The 12753-nt window shown below is 48.6% G+C and overlaps 1 protein-coding gene across 4 annotated transcripts in view; it reads right to left on the bottom strand.

The window, feature by feature from the left end:
* Positions 1–12753, bottom strand: part of ADAMTS17 (ADAM metallopeptidase with thrombospondin type 1 motif 17) — a 351667-nt gene that overhangs the window by 19153 nt on the left and 319761 nt on the right. For all 4 annotated transcript variants that reach the window (XM_082617115.1, XM_082617116.1, XM_082617117.1 and 1 more), the window contains 2 exons: positions 6949–7153; positions 2794–2946 (listed from right to left, as the gene is read on the bottom strand). In XM_082617115.1, the coding sequence (XP_082473241.1) occupies positions 2794–2946; positions 6949–7153 (358 nt within the window). The remainder of the gene's footprint in view (positions 1–2793; positions 2947–6948; positions 7154–12753) is intronic.

The following is a 12753-nucleotide window of genomic DNA, read 5'->3' as shown; positions in this document are numbered from 1 at the left end:
GTTCTGGTGCTGCTCTCAGGCACCCTCACCCAGCTACAGGAAGGGCTGGATGCCAGACCCCTCCCGAGGGATGCTTGGTCCTTCTCACTTCAGGAAGTGCAGGACAACACCTGTGTTGCATGTCTTTGGGCTGGCCTGTCCATCATCTCCCTGGAGATAGGCTTATCTTTCTCAACAGCACCTTAGGGCCAAGTGATAGGAGATTGCTTGGAAGGGAGATGTCAAAGTGTCCAGATACACTGGAAATCTGACAGTGTTCAGACTTCTTTCTACTTTCCTTTTGGGCAACTTATTTGCTACCTTCAAAGTCTGGCATGTGGGAGGTTTAGATGCTGGTTACAGGAGGGTCATCCACTATGACTGGTTTAAAAGTGCACTGACCCAAATTGTGTGACAAGGACACAGCAAAAATAACACATCAATCAGAAAGCAAATCCAGTCTGAACAAGTGAAAATGTCAGGGAAAGATCCATCCCCTGGAATCCACTTCTCTTGGCCTGGTCACCCAGTGAGTGAGGATAAGGGCCCCATGGGACCGGTATCCGTCCTAATTCTCCAGAGCAGGCACAGGGAAAAGCAACGGACAGATTTCTACTGCTGTGCTGGGGTGGGGGTGGGGTGCGTGCCAGCCTACCCAGTGATGGCGGCTGAAGAAGGCAGTGGCAGTGAGGCAAACAGCTGGCGTAGGTTCTCTCAGTTCAGTTCTATGCAGTCCCCACCACTGTCAACCCTTGTTCCCAGTGCGTGCACGCGTGCACACACATATATACACACACACACTGCCTTCCAGGTCAGTGTCCCTGCAGTTCTCAGCCGGGAAGAACTAGTCTGCCCTGGGCCCTGGCTCTGGCCAGACCTGCTGCGGGGGAAGCAGCTGGCACCAGTCCAGGCCCAGTGCTCGTCCCAAAGGCTGGATGCACACTGATTGGATGCCATTGGATGCCAACCCCTGACAACAGCCCAAATCTGTACATGCCCTTGATCTTTCTTGTCCTTACTTCCAGGGATAGTTGATCAAGCTGGCTGTGGCAAAAGCAGGCACTGCGGCCTTCCAAAGCCCTACTGTCCTGAAGGCCAGGAGGTATTATTCTCCTTGGCTGGCTAGGAAGAGGAAGGCCAGCTAAAGGCTCTATTTTCCTGGAAGCCGTGCCCGATAGGCTGTGGTGTGGGGAGTTTGCCAGAATGTGTGCCCACGTCCTCAGCTGAGGAGGCGGCCAAGTGCTGCATCGAACTCCTCAGGCACTATTCACACCCTTCCTTGGACGTTCTGCTGCTCCCAGGACCAGGAAGTACAAGGCACTTAGGAAAATGAAAGTGTCCACCTGGTCCTCAAAACCAGAACGATTAGGCTGGAGAAACCCAGGCAACGCCCATCTGCAGGGCACCACCCCATTACGGTGACTCTGGAGCCCTCACTCTGTGTCCACCATGTGGACAGAGCTCTGAATTGGGGTTCAGAAGCTGGACTGTGTCAGAGAAGAGTGGCCAAGTCACTTAACCTCTCTGAACCGCTGCTCCCTCTTCTGTAAAACAGGGATAAGCACCCTCACAGGAGAGGACTGGTGCTGAGCTGCGGGTCACTGCAAAGAGAAACCAATGTTGGGGCCACAGACCCCCACGGGTCCGTGCAGCCCAGGCCTGAGCTGACCCCTCCCCCTCACCTCTGCTCCCTGCCCAGGGACACCTGTGGCCACGGGAGTCACCCTTTACTAGTACAGGCTGTATTTAGGGTGTGACCACAAAGACCCCTCAACTATAATGACAGCTTTATTCTAATTCACACCTGGACATATGGAATCCAGGCAACATTATTCTGCCTGGCCAGGCAGGTAAATTAAAGCATAAAGTGGCTGAAGGAGTCAGGGGAGCTGGAGGACCGCAGCCTGGGGAGATACACCCGCCCCTGCCAGGCCCCAGGTCACAAAGGCCACATGTGGATATAGGCCATGTTGCCAGATTTCTGTAGAAAGCCCCAAATCCAGATTTTCAGGTGAAATTTTCCCATTTTTAAATGTTAGCAATCAATTCCAAACTGTTTAAGATATTGCACAGGCCACACAAAGCCAGTGGCTCTCAGGCTGCCAGTGTGCAGCCTTTGAGCACAGATACCAAGAGAAGCAAATGGGAAGCTTCCAGTTGCTGAGACCAAAGGGAAACAAACACACTCTAGGCTCTCGTTGGAAGTTTTCATCAGAAAATCAGACATCAGAAATTTTACAGTGTTTGGGAAAAGGCTCTAGAAGACCCACTGGATGGTTCTCTGGGGTGACAATGGTATCTATCTCAGGTATGGGTCAAATATATCAGGTGAATGAATAAAGCAAGGGTTAAACAGCAGAGAACGAATGCTGTTCACTTAAATGCTGTTTAACTCTCCTGCCCCAAGGCTCTAGGAGATACTGTCGTCAGTCCTCACCCCAAGGGCCCTTTCCCAAGGGTCCTGGAAACAATGAAGTGCTATTTGCCCACAGCCCCCTCTGCATCTGCCTGAGGACAGACTCCCACCATTGAGGCTCTCTCAATGGCAGGGTGGCCAAGCCCACTGCAGGATGCACACGGGTCCCAGACTGGCACCCATTGCACCCCTTCCTGCTTTGGGGGCACTCAGTGCCCTTCTGAATGCACACCGTGTGGGGTCACCAGCAGGTGCAGAGTTGGGAGAGAAAGTGAATTCACCTGGTGAGACTGGAACCACCTTGTTAAATTGGGGCCCACGGTGAGAGAGCTGAGTTCCCACCCCTTGAGTTGCAAATGCTGCCCAGGGCAGGATGGAAGTGCACACACCACACTCACCTTGGACCAGCCCCCTGTTCTCCACTCATAGCAGCCAGAGTAGTCCTCACAGGGCTCCTCAGCTCTTGGCCTTGTGGATGCGTCGCATTTTCCTTGCGAGTTGGTGCATGTCACAGTTCGTTTCTTTGTCCCTTTACCACAGCTGGCAGAACACTGCAAGATACCATTCCGGAGACTGAATCCAGTCCAATCTGGTCAAGTCCATCAACACCTGAACATCTGTTAAGTACCTACTATGTACCAGACCCAGTGCTGAGGATGCAAGGATGAAGATGATATGTTTCAGACCTCAAAAAGCTCCTGGTCTTTTAGAGTCTTATGCACATGGTCCGAGCTGGCTCCTCCCAGCTGGCCTCCAGGTACCCATGCTGAGCCAGCCTGGGGCAAAGGCACCAGTTCAGGGGGGAAAAGGAGGAGATGGAAAGCAAAGCCACAGGTGACTCTGACATAAGGCGATTGGCAAGCCCTGCAGAGAGCTTTAGCGATGGTTTTAATGTGAATGCCAAGAATGGTAACAGGGCAATGTTCCCTGTGCTATTTTTCTTCCTGGGAAACATAGCAAGAGATGGTGTGGGGAGGGGACCTGAATAGTGTCTGAGGGGTGACAAATGACGTGTGAGCCCTGAGAGTTCAAGATTCCCACACCCTCAGGCAGCACGATCCACAGAAACAGTGACAAGAGATGGAGGGGTGACAGGGCATAAACACGGGAGACTTGGGGGTGGGTCTGGAGCCTGTTCCTGGAGTGTTCCCAGCCTACCCGCTGGGCTTGGGGAGGGAAGGTACTTGGCTCGCAAGAGTGAGTGCTGAGTGCTTACCCACTTCAAAACAAAGCACAAGGAAGAGTGGACCCTTGACCTTGGGAGAACATGACTGACTTGACCAGCAAGCAGAGGTGACATGGCCTGGGAACCTGGGGAGCCCACCCTCTGATTTGTTGTGTGTGGAAGCCTAGTCCCTACCATGGAAGCAAATACGTGGCTCGCAGAGATGGTGGGCTGAAGGCTGGATTCCACCAAATGCACTGACATGATGAGACCCACGCTGCCTGAGGAAATTCTGAGGGGAATTTCCTCCCAGCAGCTGGGTCCCAGAGATACCGTGGGGGGTGCCCACCAGCCGCAGTAGCACAAATGGAGCCCCAGCAACTCTAACTTCTGGTTTTACACTTGCTTGATTTACCAAAAATATGGGAGGCTACAGCAGTGATTTTTCTTGAGCTACAACAAACTTGACTTTTAAAAAGTTCCACTATGTCCACCAAAAAAATGCATGTAAAGGACAAATGTCATTCTTTATATTTGTTATTAACATTTACCTCAAAATGCTATCAAACTTTATTTTTCCTATGAATTCAACCTAGCTCTCCATCTGCAGGTCCTGCTCTTATTTATTTATTTATTTATTGAGACTAATTTAGACTGGTTTATTTTAGAAGAAATACACATGCTTCACAGGTGGTTGTGGTATAACCTGGGGGGAATTTGGAGAGCTCATGTATTTGATCTTCTGGTGGGTTTTAAAGGGACTTCCTTGGTGGTCCATTGGTTAAGAATCTGCCTTCCAATGCAGAGGACGTGGGTTCAATCCCTGGTCGGGGAACTAAGATCCCACATGCTGTGGGGCAATTAAGCCCGCGCGCCTCAACTAGAGAGCTTACGTGCCACAAACTACAGAGCCCACATGCTCTGGAGCCTGCGCACCACAACTACAGAGCCCACACGCCGCAAGTACTGAGCCTGAACGCTCTGGAGCCCACATACCACAACTAGAGAGAAGCCTGTACGCTGCAACGAAGAGCCCCCGCTCTGCAACAAAAGATCCCGCATGCTGCAATGAAGATCCTGCATGCTGCAACTAAGACCTGATGCAGCCAAAAATACATAAATAAAATATATATACTTTTTAAATTAAAAAAAATAAAATAAAGGGACCTCGAATGCAAGGAGTCAGTCCCTGGCAGGCTTTACCCACAGGGCCTCCCAGGGCAGAATGGGTGGGGCCTGGAGGGCTGCTGCAGGAACCCCTGGGTTACTGCATTGAAGGCCCATCCTTCTGCTTCTCTATGTGGCAATGCTTTCTGACCAGTTCATCAGCTCCACGCTCACCGTGTGCCTCACGGGCTCCTCCCTGGCACCAGCACCCGTACCACTGGCTCCTTCTGCAACTAGGGGCCTACTCACCACTTCTGCCTGAGTTCCTGCTTGGTCTCTCTCTACTCTGTGTTCCTTGCCTCTTCCCTTGAATTTTAAACCCTCAATATCCAGCCTGTTTCTTGACCAAACCCTGGCCTGGCCCCCTTTGACCAGCAGCCTATTGGTTGGAAGCCTTCAGGAAGGGCAGTGCTGCAGGCTGGGGCCACCTTGGAAGGGACCTAGGAGGGTGATGTTCGGCTTTTCTCTTGGCTTGTGATCCAGGGGTGGGAACAAGAAGTCAAGGACAGGAGAGAGTTGCTACCTTTTGCTTCCTTCTCAATATTTTCTTCCTCATTCTAATGAAGTTGGGAAGAAGTTGGGGAGTAGTGGTGACAGTGATCAGCACTGCTGGCTGAATACAGGCAAGCCCATCAATAAAAACTCACCCATGAGAAATTTAAACCCATTCGTTTCCAGAAGAAGAAATGTTAGAGGGGCTTCTGTACTTGGAAAAGTGGAAGGAATACCAGTTTTGTGAGCATCTCATGGAGGAAAGATTTGATTCTGAGTCATATGTTTAGAAAAAAGCATTTTGCTTGAGCCTGAGCTGAGCCAGAATTAGACTGATTGGTGTGGATACTATTTCAGGATTAGGATTAGGCAATACAAAGATATAGGAATAGGGATGGAGATATTTCTTTAAATCTTGCTCCAACTGTCTCACACTTTCCAAAATGGTGCTCTTCAATACTATAATGATAGTTGATTATGTCAGCCTCGCTTATTTTGTTAAGGAGGCATTTTTCCCCCATAAGAGACCTATAAATGGAAAATTTATGGTTTTGATCTGATAAAGCATAAATCTTGTTTGGATCAAGAACCAGGTGATCAAGGCCCTAAGGCTCATGGCAAGGGAGAGAGACTGCACACCTGCCCATACCCTTCTAGCAGGCATCCCCCTCCCCAAAAGTCCATTGAATGTTAAACTTATTAACCTAGGTACATGAAAAGAAAAAAATTTTTTTAATGTTAAAACTCTATCCTTTTCCTAAAATATCTTAAAGGATAGGCAAAAAACGCCCGTCTTTAAATGGGTACACATCAAGATCTGCCTAAAACGTAAGCTCAGTTTTAGAGCAGCCAAGGGCAGACCTTTCGTTCATTAAAAACGGGCTGAATACTTTCTTATTCAAAATAATTCCAACTGCTTGGCAATAAGAAGGAACTTTAAAAATATTTTCCACACTGAAGAGTGTCTTGGATTTAGCCTTTCTGACTTTCCTAGAACACGTTTGATGGAGGACCTGAGGGAAGCTTGCCCTTTATTCAGCTATTTTTTTTCTTTCATAGCCAAACAATCAAAATCATTAATGCAAACTCCATGCCAAGCCTTGAAGGATGATATTACCGAAGATAAAATATTTCTAGGATCAGTTTTCAAAGTGAAAAATTAAGGCTTAATTGACCTCTTTCCAAAATGTGTTATGGCATGAGATTTGTAACCGACTCACACACTAAAAGCTGTCCCTCCCAACATCCTCCTGCCTCTTGCAAAGGCAGCTCCACAAAGACCGCCATGGAACTGAAGGAAGTCTTTGAAACCACCTTTCCAACCTGACCACCCTACAGTTCCAAAGTGCACAAAAGAGATTAAAAGGTGTCTCTCTATCTGCCTACCTACCTATCTCCTATGTATCTATCCATCCACCCATCCATCCATCCATCCATCTATATTTACATGAGAATTTTCACAGGAAATGGGACCAAACAGTACTGTGATATACATTATCAAAAAAACACACTATCCATGTTTTTTGGCCACGTTGATATCCCTGATGGAATTTGAGAATATGTGACTTAGAACATGGCTTTGAGCTCCTCTGGGGTCTGGCTAGGACTGTGATACGTGGGGGTTTGTCAAAAACAGCAGGGAGGGAAAGGAACCATTTTGGGGTCACTACAGACAAGGCCCCGAGGCCCTGGTGGTGGTTTCAGCACTGGCGGCAGCCCAGGCACCCACCTGTGACCACTCTGACGCCTCCCAGATGGACAGGCAGTCCTGGCCTTCGCAGCTCTGCAATGCCGATGGCCGGGGCACCGGGCAGTAGAGGGGCCGAGTGGCGACGTGTGTGCCATTCTGCAGCTGGTACATGCAGGTCACTTCCCGGTGCTGGATGCCCTTCTCACAGGTCGCTGAGCAGGGGCTCCATGGGCCTGCCACCCACCTACCCAGAAAGAGAAAAGACAGTGAGAGAACAAAGGGCCTTCCAGACAGATGGTGGAATTGTGGGCCTGCTGTGGGAGGGAAAGAGACAGACTCAGCTTTGCAGTCGGCTTTGGAAATAATTCTGGAATATCAGAGCAGAATATCAGAGCTATCTGAGTAGAGTGGTTCAGTGGCCTACTCAGTACAGAAATCCTTCTGCAACTGCCTGCCGCCCCCCGGCCCCCGCCACAACAGCAGACTGAGTTATTGTCCCTACGTCCCCCTCTTGCTGTCTTCTGCCATCTTTGTTCAGTGGGGTGTGAGTGGATACGAAGCTGGCCACATCCCAGCAGAAGCTTTGAGTTACTATGTGGTTTGTCTCTCACTCCTCCTGTCCTCTGCCATAACAGCAGGTCCAATACAGGGGCCGCCTGACTGCTGGGCTCTGTAATAGCATGATGCTGTTGTACCCCACAGAGATGCTGGGGTTGTTTGTCACTGCAGCAAAAGCTGACTGGCACAGCCCTGGACAAAGGACACCCCAGTCCCAGCTTAAACACAGCAGGACTCCCTGCTTTCCAAAGGGTGGCGGGCCCTCCTAAGTGGGGACTGTCATTCTCAAGGAGGCAACCTGTGGGCCGTGGGAAGACTAGGCTGCTGAGGCCATCAGCTGAAAGTGCTCAACTAAGACTTTGTCTACCTGCCTAATATTTCAATGATCCCAATTCTGTCAGGTCTCTGTTGGCCTTAGGGTGTTGGAAAGGGGCTATGATGGGAATAAGGGGAATGATGATTTCTCAGGACACAAACAGGGCTTTGAATGCCCTTTTAAAAACTCTCTGTGCTCTGGTTCCTGGACGAGCCTCAAATATTCCCAGCTCCCAGGAGTTCATTACTTGACAAAGCAGTTCCATCTGGATGGTCAGCCCTGATAACCACTCAGTTCTCACATTAGTCAGACTCGTCCTAAATCCCACTTGAAACCAAATCTGACGAGGCCATCCGACTGTTTGGAAACATCTAGGTTCTGATGATGAGGCAGTGAATGAAACAAAGCCCTGCCCTCTGAGTCTTCCTATTCTAATGGGACAAACAGTAAATGGATGAACAATGTACAACAGAATACAACATAATGTAATAGAGTGTATATAACATATATGCAGAGAGAATATGCTACACCATAGTAAGTGCTTCAGAGAAAAGTAATACAGCACAGGGCAGATCAGAGAGGAGATGAGGGAGGTTGGCACTACTTTATTCAAGGTGGCAGGGATGGCCTGGCATTTGGGCAGCGACTGGAAGGAAGTGAGGCATGAGCCCTGTGCTCTGTGGGAGAAGACTTGAAGGCAGAGGGCATAGCAGGTGCAAAGGCCCTGGTGGAGGGGTGTGCTGGCAGGGCCGAGGGGCAGCCAGGTGCCCAGTGTGGCTGGGGGAGGGGGTGAGCAGGAGAAGGAGGGACATGAGAGGGAGCAGGGGGAGATTACGCAGGGCCTGGTTGGCTGCTGTAGCTCTTGCTTGAATGAGATGCAGTCCTGGAGGGTTTGGAGAAAGGAAGACACGCCTTCCAGGGCCACCCTGACTCTGTGTGGCTACCAGCCTACAATGGGTAGGGGTGGCAACAGGGAGAGTGGAGAGGAGGCTACTGCAATGGTCCAGGTGGGAGATAAGGTGGCTTGAACCAGCTGGGGGTAGTGGAGGTGTTGGGCTAAATGTTGAGAAGGTGGGGCTACCCAGGCCCCTCCCTCCATCCCGACATGGTTTCTCCTTGTCCATTAGGGCAAGCTCAGGCCACCTCATCTAGAGCTCATCTCCAGTGCCCATGGCAGAGCTCATCACTCTTCCCCTCACGGCCCAGGGACTAACGCTAGTGAAGCTCCTCTTGTCAGACCCCTTGCTCATGCTGCGGGGGATGGAAACACAGTGCTGGCCTCGGGATATGAGGACAAGTAACATACTGCCTGCAAATTGCCTATGGCAGCACCTGGCACACATAAGCCCTATAACATAACTAGTATTGTCATTATTTTGTGTTTCCTCGGTGGGAAATGGAGACTTCCCACACGCATGCAACCTTGCTCCCATTTCAGTACCTGACAACTGCTTAAACATCACCGAAAGAATCAAACCAACTTCTACCCATTTTGTTCCCCTTTTAAGTTTTCTCTTCTCTTGATCAAAATAATTTGCAGATTCTCAATCCGTTGTTAGTCTCTAATCAGTCACTACTGTTCTTAAAATGGACTGATTTGTCATGGACAGAATGGTCCAGATGTGATTTGAAAGCAGCAAGAGAGAATGTGATGATTTTCTCTTTAAATGGGGACTTGTTTTCATGAATACTCCCCAGCTCTGTACTATTTCTTTGCTTTTTTTAAAGCAACCACATTGTACCTCTGTTAGCGCCTACTATGTTTTTCTCTCTCATGAACTGACTCTCAGCCAGATCTCCTTTGTCCTGGCCTTTTACAATTAACTTTGTAAATATAAATGTTAGGTTTTAGGTTGAGACCTGTTCGGCATTATTGTGCTGACTCCCACTGTGAAATGGCTTAGAATCCTGCTCCTGTCTTTTGTATTTCTTGTGCTTCCCAGGGCCGAGCCTCGGAAGTGGGACCTCTATGTCACACTCATGGGACTGTCACTGCCCTGGGCATGTGTGCCATTGCCATAGGGTACCAGCATCTCCATTCCTGGACGCACAATCAGAGCATGTGTTCTAGGGAATGTGGACACCAACTCTGTTCACACAAAGGTCACATCCAGGACACCTGGGGGAATGGTGAACTGCTGGGAGGACTCAGCAGTCCTGCCTCGGGGGCTCCTCCAGCCCCATCACTGGCTGGAAAAGTCAGATCTGTGGGGGTCAGATTCCCGTAGAGCTGGGAGGGACCGCCAGCCCTCCAGGTTCTCCTCTCCTTTACCTCTGGTGTCTGGTGCTTTGCAAAAGGATGACAGAATGGAAAAGAGCCCATGCATCCCTCCTCCTCTTTCCAGAAGAATCCTCAGACCTATCCCCGCCTGAAACGCGTGACGAGCCGCCGACAAGAGGGCTCTTTGTCACAGGCGCACCTGCTTCGTTATCGGAGCTATTTTTCAGCTGGACCTTTTTGCTTCTGATCTTGACACACACCTCAGTGAGGTATGGGGAGAAAAAGTGGCCTTCCTAAAACTTCGTTTTTGGTGGCTGAAAGAATCCATTTCTCCTCAAGGACCTTGGCTGCAGGAGGCCCATCTAGGGCAGTGGGATGACGTCGCACACTCGGACATCAGAGTAAAATCCCATTGATCCCAAGTCTAGTAACTTGGGAAAGGCCTGCAGTTCCACACAACAATGTATATTACAATTACAACATCAGCCTGAGCTTTTTTCACTCTTATCCTCTAAAAACCTTAACAGTGACATTCATTAGCCAAGCTTGAGTTAGCAGTTCTTCTTAAAAGCAATAAAACTGTAATTCTTGATGAAGCCACCATTAACACTTCCCTAATCCAGGCCACTCCCCTGTTCCCATGGGGTCAGGACAGCCTCTTCTGTCCAGCACAGGTGTAGCTCCTCTGCACATACTTCAAGTTCAATCATTCTAATCAGGTACAGTTTTCCACCATTATCTGTGGTTTCACTTTCCCCAGTTTCAGTTACTAGCCGTCAACCATGGTCTGAAAACATTAAGTCGAAAACTCCAGAGATAAACATTTCGTAAGTTTAAACTGCACACTCTTCTGAGCAGTGTGATGAAATCTCCCACCATCCCAATTGGTCCGTCCTGGGATGTGAACCATCCCTTTGCCCGGCTTATCCATGCTGTATAGGCTCCCTGCCAGTTAGCACAGGAAATACATAGTATCTAAGTATCTATAGGGTTCAGTACTATCCTGGGTTTCAGGCATCTACTGGGGGGCTTGGGATGTATGGCCCGCAGATGAGGGGGGACTACTAGGCTTTGGGCAGCTCTGTCACTACTTGAGACCCTATATTCTTTTTTAATTGCTGCTGTAGCAAATTGCCATAAACTTAATGGCTCAAAACAGCACAGACTGATTATCTTACATTTCTAGAGGTTGGAAATCTGACGTGGGTCTCACTGGGCTAAAATCAAGGTGCTGGCAGGGCTGTTTCCTTCTGGAGACTCCAGGAAGACTCTGCTTCCTTGCCTTTTCCAGCTTCTAGACACTGCCCCGATTCCCTGGCTTGTGGTGCCTTCTTCCGCCTTCAAAGCCATCAACTCAGGCTGAGTTCTTCTCACATCGCATCACTCCAACCTTCTCTTCTGCTTCTGTCTTCTGCTTTTAGGACCCTTGTGATTACACTAGACCCACTCAGGATAATCCACCATAAGCTGGCTGATTAGCAAACTGTATTAGTTTGCTAGAGCTGCCGTGAAAAGTACCACAAGCTGGGTGGCTTAAAACAACAGAAATTTATTCTCTTACAGCTCTGGAGGCTGGAAGTTAAAAATCAAAGTGTTGGCAGGATGGGTTCTTTCTGAGGACTCAGAGGACTCTGTTCCATACCTCTCTCCGGGGTTCTGGTAACATCTTTCAGGGGAGACCCATAACAACCTAATTCCACCTGCAGCTCTAACTTTCCTTTGACAAGTAACCTAACATTTTCATGAGTTCCAGGGGTTAGGATGTAGACATCTTTGGGGGTCATTATTTTGCCTACTACATGCATCACATTAACAGTCCTGAGAAATTTTATCTTACGTTCAAAATTCAGTTTCTATTCAAGTCTTGATTTGGCTGAGACTTAAACTAGGTAAAGATCTCATGAAATCTGCTGAAATGTGACAGTCTCACAAAGAAACAATGGCATCTTCAGGATCACATTCTTCTAACACAGTTATTTTATGTTGAATATAAAGTGAATCTCAAGTATAGATAACCAAAAAGAGTACACTGGTGGGTCATTTATTTTCAACAACTTCAAATTGTAAAAAAAATGTGAGCTGTTGTATTTCAACACAACAAGTGTTCAAGATAACAAGTGGTCTGTCCATGGTGTCAACTTTATCCATCTCCAAAATGGGTCAATAGTAAGGATCTGGCATTGACTGAGCACCTAATCTGTGCCTATCTCTGAATCAGGAATGTTCCTTACATTAGCTAAATTAATCAAAGTAAGAAAACTAGGTGACTGTATGTGATTCTCTGAGCATCTGTTATAGAGATATGCAAATTCCAAGCATAGCATCAAATATGCTTGTAAAATACCATGTATTTTACATGTAAAATGTAAAATACCACAGCATGAAAAGAAGGATATGAAACAGTCCAAAAGCTCCAGAAAGCTGCAGGGCAGGTTAAAGAGATTTCTGCTACTGGGATGGTTACTTTGTCCAACCTCATCTTATCTGTCCCCCAGACACATGGGTATCAACTTCACGCCAAGCCCTGAATCAAGGGCCAGGGCACTCAGCTCAGTGTCCCACCTTCACAAAGCTCAGTCAAGTGTGTGGTCCTAGGGGGAGAGGGAAGCATATAAACAGGCAATGTCTTCACTGTCTGCTAAGTGCAGTGGAGGAAATGGAGCTTGAGTTGGGTCCTGAAGTCAAAGTGAAGTTGGCCAACCAAAGAAGCAGGGCTCAGTGCTCTGACAGAGAGCACCTGCCCATGAAA

Source organism: Mesoplodon mirus, assembly GCF_964341445.2.
Source record: "Mesoplodon mirus genome assembly, chromosome: 4".
In the NCBI taxonomy this organism is placed as follows: domain Eukaryota; kingdom Metazoa; phylum Chordata; class Mammalia; order Artiodactyla; family Ziphiidae; genus Mesoplodon; species Mesoplodon mirus.
The sequence above is the reverse complement of the archived record's forward strand: the minus strand, read 5'-3'. Positions and strand labels throughout refer to the sequence as shown.